The 18276-nt window shown below is 36.9% G+C and overlaps 1 protein-coding gene and 1 long non-coding RNA gene across 2 annotated transcripts; both read right to left on the reverse strand.

Moving 5' to 3' along the window:
* Positions 1 to 713: 713 nt before the first annotated feature.
* Positions 714 to 5403, reverse strand: LOC130013622 (betaine--homocysteine S-methyltransferase 1-like). Its single transcript, XM_056102437.1, has 7 exons — positions 5187 to 5403; positions 3915 to 4105; positions 3335 to 3529; positions 2645 to 2756; positions 2128 to 2306; positions 1687 to 1768; positions 714 to 1304 (listed from the first exon to the last, which is right to left on the reverse strand). Exons 1-7 carry the CDS (start codon positions 5200 to 5202, stop codon positions 1036 to 1038), a joined length of 1044 nt encoding a protein of 347 aa, XP_055958412.1. The 5' UTR covers positions 5203 to 5403; the 3' UTR covers positions 714 to 1035.
* A 4662-nt stretch (positions 5404 to 10065) lies between these two features.
* LOC126827687 (uncharacterized) lies at positions 10066 to 11543 on the reverse strand. The gene is made up of 2 exons (XR_007682835.1): positions 11492 to 11543; positions 10066 to 10345 (listed from the first exon to the last, which is right to left on the reverse strand). It is a non-coding gene; the product is annotated as an uncharacterized LOC126827687 (long non-coding RNA).
* Between the last annotated feature and the right edge of the window lie 6733 nt (positions 11544 to 18276).

The raw sequence follows: 18276 nt of genomic DNA on the forward strand, positions 1-18276 counted from the left end.
CAAATAGTGGGACGACAAAATGATAGCAGTGCATATACATTAAGGTGGCCGTCCAAAATTTTACATGTTGGGTCATAATATCGATCGGTTCAACAATATAGCTAAATTGCTTTATGGAGATTGGTAAATGAGCTTATAAACACGACTATCAGACACATTTGTCAAGTTCGAAGCTATGCTGGTCCATAAGCAAATAAAGCGTTGATTTATAAAAGGTGTCACCAGTCACCCATGAAACCTTTATATTTTTAGAAAGGTTTTACGTAATTCTAAACGGATTATATTTTTGGGCGTTCTAACTCACGGCGTCAATTATTAACAGACTATCACCTGGTCTATCAGCTGAGGGTGGTCTTGTGTACATTTTTATGTGACTTCAGTTTGACTCTTGAATCATATTGGAGACTCCTGTTGGAGTAAAAAATAAAACTTGGGTGACAACGCTGAATCATAGAAAGGAAGGGTGAAATTCAAGATGGCGTCCAAGATGGTCACCATTCCAAATAAATGATTCTGAGTGGCCACCCAATTTTTTTTTTTTTATCTCAACACTGCCTTCATTTATAGACGCAGTGCACTTTCTTTTTGACTTAGATAAAACAGGGAGTGCCATTTTAAAGAATCTGATACAAACAAAACTAGTCACATTTCGTGTATATGTATAAATAATAATTTATTCCACCAAATGTAGATTGGAGAATATGCTAAAACCCCATGTAACCCCTCCCCTATGATACAGATATATACAATACAGTATTAATAAATATGTACAAACATAGACCAGTTATCACTGTAAGGTTATTGACAACTTCCTAGGCAATTCTAAACTTATATAGGGATATTTCATTGTTTTGCGGCGGTCAAGTCTTGTTTTATAGGAATTATATCAACTGTAAAATGTGGTATTTGGTGATAAAAAGAATTGTCTCATGTGTATCGTATTCACGTGGTATGATCAGTAGTGGTCCTCTGTCTTCAGTTCTTTGCTATGGTACCTCCAAATGACAGATGACCACAAATGAAGAATGCACGTTTCTACAGAAATCTCTTGACTTCTGTTGTATAATATGTTTTGTTATTAGCACGATTACCATAAATAAAATGTTGCGTCATATCCGGTGTATATTTACTAGCCACTGGTTTCCGACCATAAACCTCGGCTACTTCACGTAGATAATGTGACGCATTACCACAACACAATCCTACATACTGTACACCAAGTTGTTTAACTTCTTCTGCCCACTGTCTAATCTGACTTCTACTACAGGCATGGGCTGGTAGATCAACAGGGAACGCTTGTACGCCTGAAAGGAAGGGGAGATCAAATGTTTTTAACACGTATATGCAGGCCACGAATCTGAATCTGGCAGTCTCTTATTTCAGAAATCATGCTCTCCATATTATTAAATCTGAATATGGATTTGTGACTCCCACTAGTTTAGCTGTCATTGATAATTTAGCTGTCATTGATAGTTAAGATGTCATTGATAGTTTGTATTTCTGTAAAATACTGATTGTTTAGAGACTTGGCAAACAAAATCAACCATAAACGTGAACTGATTCGGGTATCGGAAATGGCCCTTATGGGTCCTTTTATTCAAAGGTGTTTTAAAAATAACACATTTTTTAGAAGGATTAAGGCATTTGCTTAGGCTTCATTTCATAATATTTAAAATCAATTCTTACCCGTGACTGGGTCAGTCAAAGATTGGAAAGTTGGTTGTTCTGTTGTCGTTCTGTAAGGCACTGGTAGAGCAGCAATAGGACCCTGTAAACGATATAAATCGATTAGATTTTGACATATTCATATTGTAATTCATGACAATTTCGTTGTAATTCCCTTTTCATTGTTAGTCCCGCGGGCTCAACAACCCCGAGATCAGCGACGTCTCTGCCAACTTTTCTTCAAATTCCAATTGGCTCGTGTTACTTGTAAAATATGAATGATATAAAACCGAAAAAGAAACGAACATAAGGTTTTAGACAGCAAACACGTTTTTTTTATTTCCGATACCGTGAATACAGTGGTCCTAATGGCACGGATTCTGCAATTGGTACTGTCTACGTTGAGCGATGTTAAGCGACTGAAACAAAAATCCCATCCACCTCTGTGTTTGAACCACTTACTTTACATGAGTGCCTAATTTCCTTCAATAAAGGTAATGTGGTGATTGGTCCGCGTCCACAATTTACACCGACTACAGCAGCTCCAGCATCCTCCAATTTTCGACAGGCCTCGCCATATGTTAGTCCATCAAATGTTGTGTTTTTGGAGTGGGGAATTAATGTGACAACTGCTGGTAAACCTACAACAACAACCAAGACAACTTATCATTTAAAAAATCTGGAGAAATCATAAGGATTGACAAATGACAGAATAGGCGATGCTTTACATTTACTGTCATCACCGATGCCAAATAACTAACAAAATATAACAAATACAGCGCCAAGATGTAGATTTATATCAAATCACAGAGAGTGTAGATTTCTAAACTATCCCAAGGTTTTCCATGCAGAACATTTCCAGGTTAATGAACAGAGGATTGGTTGATTGGGGAGTCACAACGACTCCAATAAAACTTTTAAAGAAGCATGGCCATATTACAGTTACTCATGGAAAATATGAACTAAAAAAAAAAAATACCGTTGCCATATTTTTGGATACATTGTAGAGCTAACATTGCTTCGCCCAATTCACTGAATGTTTCAGCTACAATAAAATCAGCTTTCTCCTGTACTGCCCATTCTATCTGTTCCTGAAAAAAGAACGCGGGTAGGAAGTAAGCAATTAAACACAACTCGTTATATTTATAGATGCATTGTAATACATTATAACGCGCTATATTTAAAGATGCATTGTAATATAACACGCTATATTTAAAGATGCGTTGAAATATAACGCGCTATATTTATTGATGCATTGTAAAATGAACATGGCTTTGCCAATTCACTGTATAATTCGGCTACAATAATATCATTTCCTTGCCATGAAAAGTCCACATTATTTGTTCCTGTAACAAAAGCATAATCTAAACATAGAGTTTAATATAGTTTAATCTGTAATAAGTGAATTGTAATGAATTCAATCTAATGCTTCTATATCATGTGGTCCTGAGAGCCGTTGCATGCAGTTAATGCATTCATTGTAAATAATTATTTTAGTGCGTAACTCTATTAAACTTCGGCAAAATTAGCCGCTGCTCCACGGAACTCTGTTAGTATGACCATCTTGAAAACGAAGAAGACATATCATCGGCGTATTGTATGACTAAATGGGTGAATAATTTACTAATGTCTTTAATTTAAAACTTCGAGCATGCAACGTGTCACATACCTTAAACATGGCCTCTGCTTGTTCTATAGAAGCTTGGTTATCACTTCGATATACTGTAGAATTGCAGATATTTCCTGCCATTAGAGTGTTAGTTTTATTTGCCACATCACGGGCGATCTTTAAAGCATTTATGTTTAATGCTTCTATATCTTGTTCTCTTCCAATTACCCTCAGTTTCTCTCTGTGGCCATAATACTGTTTAAAATAAAATTTACTTCATTAACTTCGAATACTAAATGCTTTCTGTTAAGAACCGAGAATGCACAGAGCCTTCGTATTCGATCAGCAGATGTTAATTATCTAATTTATTTCCAGCGAACCCTAAATCAGTATAGAAAATAAAGGGCATTTCAACGAACTGTTCCATACTCAAAGCGTATCTAGTGATTGGATCTAGTGTGTGTGTGTGGGGTGGGGGGGGGCATCCCGCCGCAATTGCCTAGTGCTAATTAAAGTCGCAATTATCCAGTACTAAATTATAATGGGAAATACCTAATCGGAAACTACCCGTTTTTATCGAGGAATGTCGAAAGGGTTAAAGCAGGCGGGTGGGGCTACCAAAGATAAAAGTATCTCTCACTGTAAAAGCTAGCACAACATCGCTACCAGCCCGGACAAATTCTTCGTGTAGTTGACGAACCCATTCCGGGTTCTCCAGAACAACTTCCGGAACAAATGCGCCAGCTTTCAACAAACCTCGTCTCTCAAACTCAAACACATACCCCTCCGCTACTATGATATCTTCACCGTCTTTCAGGCGTGCTAATAGACCTTAAAAAGACAGTTCCAATAATTACATGGCATTAAACTTTTAGCATTTAACAGGACATGTTAATTGGTGTGCCGTAATTACGAATTTATGAAAGAGGGATGCTTTTGCATAAAAATGTATTAATATCACAATTGCCCCCAAAAGATTTTGATAGAACGGTGTCTTTGGCTAAAAGAAAAAGGATTTTACCAATTAAACATGAATTTGGAACTGCGAAAGTCCAAATACTTCAGAAAGGTGTAAATGTGTGTCTTTTTAATTATCTTTTAAAACACAACGTTTTGTGATGTCCATCGATCGTGCTATGATTGTCAACTCATCAGTGGCGATCGGATTGTCATCCTCAGTACCAATGGGCTACAAGATATTCCTCTTGGATGGTTTCAGTGGTGATCCCGTGATGCTTCTTCGGGTACCACAGGTTTCTCGACTATATTAGCGGGGACAGTGGTTGTATGACTAAAAACTCAACTTTCAAAATTAGTACGATATGCTGAATTTCAAACTGGTTCAAAAACAATCACCTCTTCACCTTCGATTGAGTATAAGGCTTGATATGGAATTGATTTGAACTCTACAAGTTGGCGATCGCTCTCGCAAATGTATTTTAGAAGTATAACAAACTTGCCAGATCCTCAAAATAAAAACTTGCTATTTGGTGGCCGAAATATTAATTAAAGTCACTCCAGTGAATTTAAACCTACGGTGATTGGTTAGTAACTAAAATAAATCCGCGTTCTGAGGACATCACGATAGCATAACAGTACCCTTGTCTTTGATTAGACAACTTATCAAATGTCTACATAATCAACAGCTTTCAAAGGAATTCGTGGAATTGTCGCTATCACAAGCTTTATTTGGTAGCTTCATCTGCAGTCTATCAATCACAGACTGTGCATTACTAAACGCACCTTATAAGGTTGTCACTTCTGTTTTAGTTAATAAAACAAAAGTAGGGATTTTTGAGGTTGTGCCATAATTGGCTGACTACCTTAGATGATTTGCTATAAAAGGAAAACCAAGTCATGATAACTCTATAAAAATGCCTAGAATATAGCAGGAAACAATTAGATAACTCACCTTTAGTAGCCACCATTTCATGTATTTCACAAATTGTTGGCACTCTAGTATTTTCGTTCCAGGAGTTTTTCGTCCACTTCCACCAAGGGTGATATCGTAGAGAAGTTTGGCACTCTAAGATTAGCCCGCCTTTTATAGATATTAATATAGGCCAATGGGCGAAATCTCACGCTCCACAGAGGCCTGATAATTGAACTTGACTTATCTATTTTTTACACACGACAGCACATGGCATTTGTTTTTCATTCTTAAATTTCATTGTATTACGTCAGTTTAGGAGAACTTTTCTAATCAACTAATGTCTGACTTTATTCAATTTCATGCAATTTTTTATCCAATATTCAAAGCCACGGACCCATTTACATTTAATGTGCATAATATGTAAATATGTCGTAAACTAATCCGAGGTAATTAAAACATTATAAGATGATTATATAATCGGCAAATAACAAGTCTAAAATATGTACATATTCTGCCATTTTTTTCAGTAGTTTTAAATCGTCAAGTTTCAATGGCTAAATGGTGATTACCACAACTAAATGGTGATTACCACAACTAAATGGTGATTACCACATCTAAATGTCGCCAGATCCATCTTCAATTGGCCGTTCTCACCACTCTTTAATGGAAAATTTTTGGTTTGAGCTTGTCGTCTGCTAACCGATCAAGCTACGTTAGCTGTACCATACTTCACCGATATATAAAATGCCGAGTGCACTTCAGCAAAGAAAAAGTTCGGAACGAAAAAACTAAAGTGACCGTAAAAGACCACTCGACAGTAGGAATTCCATGAAGAGTAGGCGGAAACGCCTTGTCCGATAAAATTTGCCTTATTACACACTGCATGGCGTATTCTAGTCGTCATTAGCTCGATTGGTGCAGAAAAGTAGGAAGTTAAACCCCATTTCGTTTATTTAAATTATATACAAATAGGGGCTACAAAGTATGATTCAATATCACCACCAAAGAAAAATCTAGGTTAGACAATCTCCAGTCCCTTCATTCAGTGGTATTTAATTTTGAGTATCAAGTGTTTATTTCTTTCTTAGATCTATTTGTTTTATTATGTTGTCTAATATAAAACATAAAAATGCAAATGTCCTATAATTAAGCAATGTGGTCTCTTCTGCTCTCCATAATTCCTGTCTTCTTAATTTAATTTCACTATCAGTAGTAAACTATATCTATTTCTTTTAGTATTAGCACATGATGCAATCGGTGTTTTTTTTTACTAATCTATATACAGATATAAATAAAGATAACAAGATAACATATCTTACATCATACAACTTCACTTTAAGTTTCCCCGTCTTCATTACTCGGTCATGGCAGAAAAAAAAAGACGTTAAGCCTCATTCCATTTCTTAAAGTTTCGACTCATCGATCACAGTTCAGGTCAAAAATGATCGCCAGAATTGCTTAGCGGGATGACTCCTATAATATGGTAGTGTTTTGTTTTTTTGTTGTTTATTTTTTTCGGGGGGGGGGGGGGTACTTTTAACCACTTTATTTTCTTCAGTTCTTAAAAATAATATTTTTTATACATTCAACAAAATAACTCGAAAACAATAACAAAGTGTTGAGGCAATAGACAATTTTATTATTGATAAAAATTATTGTATATTATATACTACGAATTATACAACAAAGCAAAACCCCTAACAAACTACGTGGATATCACAAACCTTATTAAACGAAGGCGGTTAACAGGGAAAAACTCAGATGAAAAGACCTACAAATTGATTCCATCTATCTTGAACTTTGTCACCGAGTTTAATTTGTTCTTTTTCAAAATAGTATAATAAATCTTTTTTAAATACATTCAAAATTTGTTTATTTTCTCTAAGCCATGAGTTTTCGGATTCATTTTTTTTTATTATTTTTTTTATCTAAGAAATGTGTATAGAAATGTTTTTGCACCGGTATCAAACATAAAGTTAATTTCAATACTTCATTTTCTTTTGCTTTATGGTCAGTGTTTTATATCATATCAGACTTAACGTTAAGTAACATCAATGTCATGCTCTTAGTTCGGTACTGTAAACAGCCAATGAAAACGCAGCTGTTTTAACCGCAAGACATTGTCCCTAGTAGTAGATGGGGAGACATAAACTAGGTAATTTCGAGACCAACATATGGTTCAATCCCATTTCAATAATTCGCTTGCGCGTCGGGGTCTTTAGCAGATGTCCCAATCTGATTAAAACACAGATCCTATTTCGTTTCATTTGTTTATAATTCAAAATTTTGAAACGAAATATAGATCTATACATGTATTTTAATCAGATTGAAAGCTGTCCCAACTTTTCAGGTTTCAGCCAAACAAAATCTTCCATTAATGTCGTTGATGCAGTGTGATCTTTTGGAGGTTTTACGAAATAATCGGATAAAAGGAGTCTTATTCTTAATCAAATTATAATTGTGATTAACAATAAAGTCTGTCTTATCTAGACCTGCAGATTGCCATTTAGTTTAGCTCAATGACATATTTATTATAGACGTCATTGGTTAAGATATCATCATGGGGATGCTCGATGCCCAGTCCAGAACGTGCCGCATTGACAGCATTGCAATCGAGTAACGCGGAATTCAGTTCTGTCATAGTTCTATTAGTCCCAACAACGGAGGTGGTGTGAGTAGAATCGTGGCGTAATTAAAGGGTTTCGGCTGCATGGTTGGTTGAGATATTTACTTATTCAGTCCACGCATGCGTTGTAGCCCGATAGCCACCTTTTCGCTCGATTGTCACTATTTTTGGAATTGAAGGAATTCAATTCCGGAACGTTCAATCGAGTACCCCCCATGGGTATCCACGGGTTTTGTATAAAGAGAGATAACTGTGTTTTAACATATGGATGCAGACCGCTACCCTTTCCTTTTATCTTTAATGTTAATTCTGATCTCTTTGCTCAACCCAAATTTTCGTTGGGCTAAAAGCTTTTCACTACGGGCAGATTAACAATTGATCATATTTCTGCTCCCAAATTTGTATAAGATTGATGAATAAATTGTTGAGATGCATTAACTTGAAATAGCATAATAATTGTGTAACTATACGTCGTACATATCACCGTAACCTATCGCTTAGCTCTGTTATCCTTCCGCCTCTATGCAATGAATATTTACCAAAACTTGTCAGAAAATGTTAATTCAAACCCTCTTCTTCGATTCTAGAGCAGAAAGTCAACAAATTGACCATACAAATGGATAAGAAAAGAAAGGGAAAGGAAAGGGAAAGGAACGACATTTAGTATTCAAAGAGTACCGGTGTACGAAAATTCTAGGAATGACATGTTGGAAATTGTGTCCAAATTGTGTACCAACAGATTTTCGGGGGCCCAAAGATCGGTTAGGCAATAAAATTAACTAAATTACATAACTTAGAGGTTCTACCAATCAATAGGTCCTAACCAGTTCCGGGGACCCCATCCAGCGATGTGATTGCTGGAGCCCAACCAATCCCGGGAAATTAACGTAATCATATATAGTATAGTAGTTCAGACAAATGTATAATCTGAACATGTTTCCTGCCTAAATTTTACGTCTTTTTTCTCCTTGTCTTTTGTTTGGGAGTAGGACGTTAAACCCCATTTCATTTCATGTATGTCCCGGGCCCCCCACAAGGTTAACCCGGCACTGCAAAGGGGCAATGTCCGATAAACGTTTTATTGTGTTGTGTAATAGGATATTTTATGGGTTTTCAGTCGATCTGATAACTTTCAGCGTTTTCACTGTTTATGTGTTATTGTGTCGTGTATTGGGTAGTACATTATGTCATTTTGTACCTTTTCGGGGATGGCTGAATAGTTAGGACGTGCGCACTGTATCATAAGGTCCGCCATTGAATCAACTGGCGTGATTTCTCCCGGCTGTACGTGACAAGGAGTAGGGTCAACTGTCAAACCTCGTGGGTTCTCTCCGTGTCCTCGGGTTTCCTCCCTCTGCTAAAGACCCTACGCGCAAGCGAATTATTGAAATTAAATTGAACCATGTGTTAGTCCCGAAATGACCTAGTTTTACCGAGTGAACGTTACCCCCCCCCTCTCTCTCTCTCTCTCTCTCTCTCTCCCTCTCAGGGTGCTGAATACGAAAATCGTAGCTTTGTGTCAATCCAATGAATATTCGCCTTTTCAGATTGAAAATAGCCATCAAATTGGGCAAGTTTTAGCATTTATATTGTCTCCGATGAAAGTAATCCATCGTCATTTTGATTTACATGAAGATATGCATACTTCATTTCGCACGCAAAGCGGAGTTTCCGTCTATACCCTTATCGAATTCCAATTTTCTGGAGTTATTTTACGTGCACACCAACGTTCCGTCCGAACGACTGTTGGATCTTGACACCGGTAAGGAAATGAAATGAAATATAGGGTTTAGAGTCCTACTTTTCTGCAGCGACTGGGCTAATAAAGACGGGACCCGGGACCTCGGTTTGTTGTCCTATCACAATGACTAGACACTGCTACTTGTCAGGCCATCGCCACTGGTATGAAGAATTTGTTTAATTAGATCTATAATAAGAAGGTTATAAAGTGTTTCAATGTAAGGAATCCGGCGTGGGAACGTTATACTGATCCCGGCTAATGTTTAGAGTTCAATTTTAAAGCACGCGCAAAACTATATTTGGAATAACAAAAGTTCGGACTAGAAGAAAACCGACGGGTGTTTAATTTCTTATGAGAATTTAAAATACCCTAAACAACTTTACATCTTTTAACAAGTATATTATCCCCTTTAGCCGAATTGCGGTATAAGCTCCATAATTGGATACTTATGTGAAATAAGTCGTTAGCCACGAAAAAGGGTAAAAATGGCGGCCATTTTTGACTCAGCTGAAAGAACATTCCAGTTATAAAACAAAACAAAGAACAAAATATTTACTATTGGATTTAGTCAAAGTCTATTACTAGATTTTAGTTTTTAAAAAACCAAGATTTCTTCGGTTTTGCTGTGGTTTTGGCGTATCTTGCTATTGTTTTGACGTATATTGGTGTGCTTCGTACAACATATCCTTGTGTAGTCTGTCTATATTGGGCTGTTGGGGACGGACCATATTTCGTATTAACATATTTGTTTGTACCATAGTTTGCCGTGGACAAATCATATTTAGATGTATAGGAATTAGATTTGGATGTTGTTGGGTAACCAAAAATACCCTGCAAATAAAAAAAAAGAATAGATTAATGTAAATAAATATTCTTACATTGAGCACCCCACCTGCTCACCCATTTGGGTCCGCAGATTTTTTTTTATATTTGTATTTGTTTAATTACATATTTATAGCGCACTTCCTCCACGACTAAGTACTCATGCGCGCTTTACAAAACAAAAATATACCATTTCTTAATTCCGAAATATACCATAAGCTCTTTTTATCAGTATACTGTATATACACTTTCAACAGGACAGTGTCTAGTCGTTCGGATGCTACGAGAAATCGATGTCCCGTGTACACATTTGGGGGCACGCAAAAGAACCCTTGACAGGTGGAATTCGATAGGCCATAGCGCCGCTGTCCAGGCAAAATTCCCCTTATAGCACGTTGCTTCTGTAGTTGGTGCAGAAAAGAACTTGGAACCCCATTTCATTTTGTAATCAACCCAACAATTTCACACTTCGTGTAGGATTTTTATTTTAAACTGGTTTACTCGATGATGTCGGTATACGTTAAATCCCATTTCATTTCTGTGCCGATTCGATAATGGTGCGGTCGAATCTTGCCACGTAGTAGGTGGGCAGGTGTGTTCTCTTCCATATCTATATAATACAGTGTGGTTTCTCGGTTTCTCACCTCCTGCAAAACAGAGAGAGGGAGAGAGCGAGAGAGAGAGAGGGAGAGGGAGAGAGAGAGAGAGGTGGGGTTAAACGTCCACTCGAGCGGGGTAGAGAGAGAGAGAGAGAGAGGTGGGGTTTAACGTCCACTCGACACAAACTATGTCATTTCGGGACTATCACGTGATTCAATTTTATTTCAATAATTCGCTTGCGCATAGGGTTCTTTAGCAGTGGGAAGGAACTGGGGGACCCGGAGAAGACCCACGAGGTTGGACAGGCGACCCTACTCCTTGTCACGCACAACCGGGGAATCGAAACCCCATCAGTTGACACAATGACAGACCTTGTGATACAGCGCGCACGTGCTAACCATTCGGCCATCACCGCCACCCCCACTCCCATCCTGCAAAAGTGCAAACGAATTGTTTAAGTAAATAAATTACCACTTTAAACCGAAATAACCTACATTTGGAGAGTGGACGTCAAATCCCATTTCCTTCGTACCAAATTGAAATAAAATAACTCACATTAATGCACAAGCATACGACCAGGGTCACGAGCAGTGTTGCTATGATCTTCATTTTGATAGATTATCAGTCTTCTCGTTGAAGAGATAATCCATGGGCCATGTTTTATATACCCATCATGCCTATTCTCAGTTACACACCCAACACCACTGTGTAAGCATAAAAACACCCCAATATTGAATCAGGAATATAAAAAGACGTAGATAAGGCCAAGAAAAACTACATGTGTTTAAGACTGTTTGTCCCCAAAAATCTGTTTATTTTTTATTACCATTTTTTTCGTTGGGTTTGTTGGTGGGTTGGATGGCCGAATGGTTAGCGCGTGTGCGCTGCATCATATGGTCTGTTATTGAGTCAACTGACAGGGTTTCGATTCCCCGGTTGTACGTGACAAGGAATAGGGTCACCTGTCCAACCTCGTGGGTTTTCTCCCGGTCCTCCGGTTTCCTCCCACTGCTAAAGACCCGTCCGCGCATGCGAATTACTGAAATAAAATTGAACGATGTGTTAGTCCCGAAATAAAATAGTTTGTGTCGAGTGAACGTTAAACCCCATTTATCTCACTCTCTCTCTCTCTCTTTCTCTCGGTTCTTTGGAAAGAATACTGAAATTTCAGTGTTGGAATTTGTATAGAGAAAATCACGCCAAGACCGAGTTAACGGGCTTGGGAAAGCAGAGAGGAAAAAAAGGTTAGGGTCCTCGATTTTGGCTAAAAAAATAATTAGAATCGGCCGGGTAACGGTAAACATAGATATTTGTTATTTTGGCCTTATATTAAATCCATTGATTGGTAATAGATTATATTACTTGGACAACGTTCAGGGAGCCTGCTCAAATTTGTGACAATATGTCTGTATTTAATCAGAGTACAAAACAACTAGACTTTTATGGTCTAGGTGTTTTACTTTATTCAGCTGACATATTTTGTAATTAATATACACAGTTAATATTCAGAACAATAAACGATAATATCCAATTCTACGGCATTGTCATTTTCTACCGTCAAGATTAATGAGCGTCAAGATTAGTAAGCGTCAAGTACATTAGTCCGGGGCAAAAAATGGTAAAACAGTAAGTTGATGTGCCAGTAACTAATACGGTGACGTATGCATTATTCCTGGAAAGGATGAGGTAAAAAGAATTTAAGTTACTCAAATCTGTCTGCCTGAGAATGCCTGTTCCCTTTTCTGGGTGTCTATGACAGAGAGGTTGTCAATCTTACATGGGTTTGGATAGTTTTGCTTATTTCGGTATTTCTATCCTTCAATTCCTTTACGCGGCCATATTTGGCAACTCAAAATTCTGGCGAAAGAAGCCCCTGAATTTTTGAATTGGGGGTTCAGGATGTTTGGCATAATTCCCGTGTTTTCCTTACTGAGAAGCCTATTTAATTCATTAAAGGTCTATATTCTGGCTTTAAATGTTATTTAAATCATAATGTAGGCATTTTTCACACGATAAGCACGTAATCGACTCTCTAGGCCAATGGATGTCTTAGATATTAATTGGATTAGACCACCCGCGCCATTTGACCGGTTAACGAAATAAATGGATATCGAGACTTCGTATATTATCGCTGCAATGACAATCTTGACCACGATATTCTTGTCAAAACGTCAGTCATAACTTTGGTAAGAATAAAGTAAATTGACTGAAATTTTAAATATTTTTTCAAACTATTATAGAATGAACGACCATCTCCGCATAATGCATCTTTAATTGCATTTAAGGTTGTGTTTGCTGTTTTCGTTGAGATGGTTGTGTGGTTTTCGTTGTTATGGGCTTGTTAGACACATGGACCGTAGCCTCCGATAGTGTTATACAATATTCGTCTATTTATATTATATTTCGGGCTCTCGTCTTGCTGTCAACGACCAGAATAGCTATGAAAAGGGTTAAGGAAAGAGCCCGATAATTTGTAGGTAACGGCTTTACAAACCAAACTAACTTTAACATTCAAGGCAACTACCAGAAAATCTTGGTCTTCAAAGATGACTCCATTTCATCTTTCTACCATATATGTGTTAAATAAAGCATATCGTCTCATCAGGACCCGGGGTCCAACTCAAATTTCAGTATCTCGTTTTTTAGAGCAAAATATGCAATTAATAACAGTGTAGGTATTTTTCTTTAGACATTTTACATCAAAAATGTATACTGGGGCTATTGCTTTCAGGTGCAGAACTAGTTACAGATATGAAAAATTATTAATTAAATTCAGTAGAAATATGCTTTATGACGTAATATATGCCTCGATAAATAAAATATGCTGTATGGCCGCGGGTCGCATGCGTATAAGATATGATATGATAACTAAAATGATAATAGCTAACAAATTTTCGTTGTGCTTTCGAGTAATTTATGAGAATAAATTTATCAATGAAGGTGTCTGTAATAAAAATAAAATGAGGTTTAAAGCCTTTGTACAGTTGAACTTCGGTGCACGTGTGAAAGAGCGCATTTCATCTGTATTGATGAACCGGGTCATGGTTTACTGGTAACATGCGAAATGCGCACTACCAGAAATATGTTCAAATCCGTTGGGGCAATTTATAAAGTAAATGTGTGTGTGGGGAGGGGGGGGGGCGAACATAAATGATGTTCATGATTTTCGAGTGAATCAAAGCCACAATATTTTAATGCTGAGATGGTACATTGCTATTACATAAACAATATATCTTAAATGTGAAGGGTACGACCGATGATCAGGACAAGGTGACAATCCGTTGGCACTTATCCTTGTTAATCCATGGTATGGGTGACAAAATCCATGTCCACTGATTAGAAGTAAATTCTTTAGTTGGATTATTACAGATAAAGCTCTCCTTTATAATATATTTATAAAATAGCATATACGTATTCAAATTTGAATAATATCAAAAGAAAATAAAACTATTCACATGTAAAATAATTCGAATTAAATTGAATGTAAATAAACATAAATATTCACAGGTAAAATGCTTTGAATTAAATTAAAGGTAAGTAGATATTAAACATATTCACATTAAAGATGCATTATGTAAGAGCTAAATCGGCCTATTACAGGTTTTTTATTTTGGCTTCAAATGTTATATAAATTATTATTATGACAAACCTATAATCAACTCGCCATCATCGAATGGCGCAGATGTAAACGGATTAAAATACGATCGCCACTTAATGATTTAATTTAAAAATGGAGAAGCGAGGCCGAGTCTCGATTAGCAAGTAACGTTGCTGCGATAATAAACAATCTTTCAAAACTTCAAACAGTGATATCGTCGCTCAGAACAAAGTAATTTGAATGAAATTTTTAATGTATTTTAATTATGAATTATCTATTTTGGAACTTTACTATGGCAAGAACGACCAGCTTTTCATCTAAATTATACATAATTCATCTTTAACATAATATCAATTAAATAAAAAGTTAATAAATATATTAAATATTTACATTAAAGTTATGTTTTTAATAAATCGGTTGAATATTTGTCTGTTGTAATGAACTATTAGTCTTGTTTCGACCTTTTCCAATTCCGTCTTCATTGTACCTGGGGTTTTTTCCAGAAAAATGGGACCAAAACCCCATGTCATTCATATATTCCCTTTCCAATTGACAGCGACGCCCTGTGGGTATTCGTTGATTTATTGGGACGTTTTTAAAGTTTATTCTGGTCCCGCCATCGTTATTATATTATACCTGCCTGTTGCTACAATAGAAATAGGTGAATTATCGGATTTCAAGACCTTGTAAATATGTTTTAGACGTTGATTCTAGAATCTGTCAAGGTTATATAGTCAGATATAGAAATATATGAACCATTTTCATTTAAAGCGGCTGATCATAATTTGGGATATTTTGAATCCTTTGCAAACTTCAATGAATCTCAAAAAGCAATTTCAAGCCAATTATGGTTTAGTTCCATTCCACATTCACAGAGATACAGTGTATTGAAAATTTAGCAACATTCGTCAGCTTCTGCTGATGGCGGTGTTCTTCAGCAAGGTCTTGAAAAGTGTATTTTTAACCTTTGTTGGGTCTTTAAACATGCATTATGCAAGAGCTAAATCTGCCTATTGCAGGTCTTTCTTTAGGCCTGAAATGTTATCTAAATTATTAAAGATACATTATGGGAGATAAGATAACGAGATGGCAGTTCTCGATATAATAGTTAAAAACTAGATAGTGTAAAGGTAATTTGCTGAAAATTTCAGTCAAATTGATCCGCTATGAGCCGAGAAAGAAGCGGGTGAAATTTTGGCATAGTCTCGGTCATCATTACTAAAATCATTAATATAAACAGCTTAGTCTCGATTATCCACTTTTATTGATTTAATTATCAAAGGCCGTTAGCGGCATATAGGAATCTAATCCAGCCAACATCGAAGGCTAGCCTTGACATCGAGAGTTTATTATGGTCTGGATAAGTTAATTAATGTCTAATTGATAATTTAGATAACATTTCAGGCCTAAAGAAAGACTTGCATAATGCATGTTTAATTCCAGACCATAATGAACTCTCGATGTCATCGCTAGACTGCGATATAAACTGAATTAGGATCCGATTTGCTGCTCAACTTTTATTCATGATGAAATGGATAATCGAGCCTATGCTTTTTATCATACCGACTTTAATAATGATCGAGGCTAGGCCGAAAATTCAATAGCTAAATTCTCGATTCAGAGTCGATCAATTTGACTGAAATTTTCAGCAAATTGCCTTTACATTATCTAATTTTTAATTATTATAGTGAGAACTGTCAGCTCTTACCTAATCTCCCATAATGTATCTTTAAGATACATGTAATTGATACGTTTTTCGCATCGATGATATTTCCTTGTTGGAAATTAGTATCTCCCGGTTGTTATATTTTACAAAATATTACGAAAAAATTGATACCATTCGTATATGATATCTGCAACCTTTGGGGGGTTGGATGGCCGAATGTTTAGCACGTGCGTGCTGTATCATAAGGCCTGTCATTGAGTCAACTGGCGTGGTTTCGAATCCCCGGTTGTACGTGACAAGGAGTAGGGTCGCCTGTCCAGCCTTATTGGGTTTCTCCGGGTCCTCCGGTTTCCTCCCACTGCTAAAAGACCCCTACGCGCAAGCGAATTATTGAAATAAAAATTAAACCATATGTTAGTCCCGAAATGACCTAGTTTGTGTCGAGTGGACGTTAAATTCCATTTCCCCCTCTCTCTCTCTCTCTCTGAATTATTTCTGAGTGTTTTTAATGGGGTTAGATGGCCGGGTTAAGGTCTGCCGCATTGACTTATTATCATAAGGTCTGTCATCGATGCAAGTGTTGAGAATTCGGTCCAAGTTTAGCTGCATGCCTAACTACGTAAAATTATCTCAGGTTACTCTGGGTTATCCGTACTTGTAAAGATCCGCGCGCGCAAGTGAATTAAATACAATATACCATAAAATATTAGTCCTCAAATTGATTCTGTCTTAGTGGACGTTGAAACCTGTTCTCTATTACAATATGGACATAATCAACCAAGAAATCTTTCCATTTGTCTTCAAATAAGGTTTTTCACCTTCACGAGGGCTCACATAATGCAGCGTTCTCGCACGATATTCACGTTCCACACAAACTCACTTTCCATGTCAAATGCCAGATTATCACCGACCACTGACCGCAGCAGTATGGGATAGAAATGGGGTTTAACGTCCACATAAACTAGGTCATTTTGGGACTAACGTATGGTTCAATTTTATTTCCATAATTCGCTTGCGCACAGGGGTATTTAGCAGGGGAGGAAATCAAAGGACCCGGAGAAAACCCACGATATTCGGGAATCGAAACCACGCCAGTTTACCCAGTGACAGACCTTATGATATAGCGCGCACGTGCTAACCATTCGACCCACCACACCCCGCAGCAGTATGTAAATATAAATATAGAAATGGCAATTTTGACAATCACAAAACAAAAGTTACACCCTACTCCCTTTAAATAAAATGATAAATGATTTCTTCTTATTAATGATGTTTGTATTCCATCGCCATGAAAACTAACGACAAAACAAAAAATTAATATCATTAGGAAAAACAAGCCAAGGTAATTAGATTAGTGCTTAATTATCAAACTAATAGGTTATGTTTTCTTTCATTTGGAATGTCATCAATGATAAATACGAAATGTACTTTTGTATCTTTTGATCTTTATGCCAACCCAATGTTTAAAATTCATATTCATATGTCATTTTTAGTTGTTTCCTGCACAAACTAAAATAAAGAGCCGCGGTAGCTCAATGGGTAAGACGCTGGTCATAAAACATTAGGTCTCGGGTTCGCTCCCGGTGTTGGCCGAGAAAGTTTCTCGAGATTTTCCAGCGCGGTTTTCCACTTGTCGGTAGTACAGGATGAACGCATCACAAGGAGTGTCTAGTCGTTCGGATGGGACGAAAAACCGAGGCCCTGTGTGCACATTGACATGCACGTAATAAGAGTAAACCGTATCACCACTGTCCTAGGTCCGTCTTTATTAGCCCATGAGTCGGTGCAGCAAAGTAGGACGTTAAACCCCATTTCATTTTATTTCACGAACTAAAATGTAGCGTAAAAACCGTGGAAGAAATAAATGAAACTAAATGAAATCTGTCCGTATTTTTGTATACTACCTTGATCTTTTAGCTCTAGTTTAAAATTCATATTTGTAACATTTATGTTTAACTAAAATGTAGCGTAAAAATCGATATGCCGCCTCGTTGGTTTTATCCCTAGTTTTCAAAATTTATTCATTTTATGTGTTTTTCTCCTTTGAAATTGTACAATTTATATAACCCTTGACTC

This window comes from Patella vulgata, chromosome 7 (assembly GCF_932274485.2).
Source record: "Patella vulgata chromosome 7, xgPatVulg1.2, whole genome shotgun sequence".
Taxonomy (NCBI): domain Eukaryota; kingdom Metazoa; phylum Mollusca; class Gastropoda; family Patellidae; genus Patella; species Patella vulgata.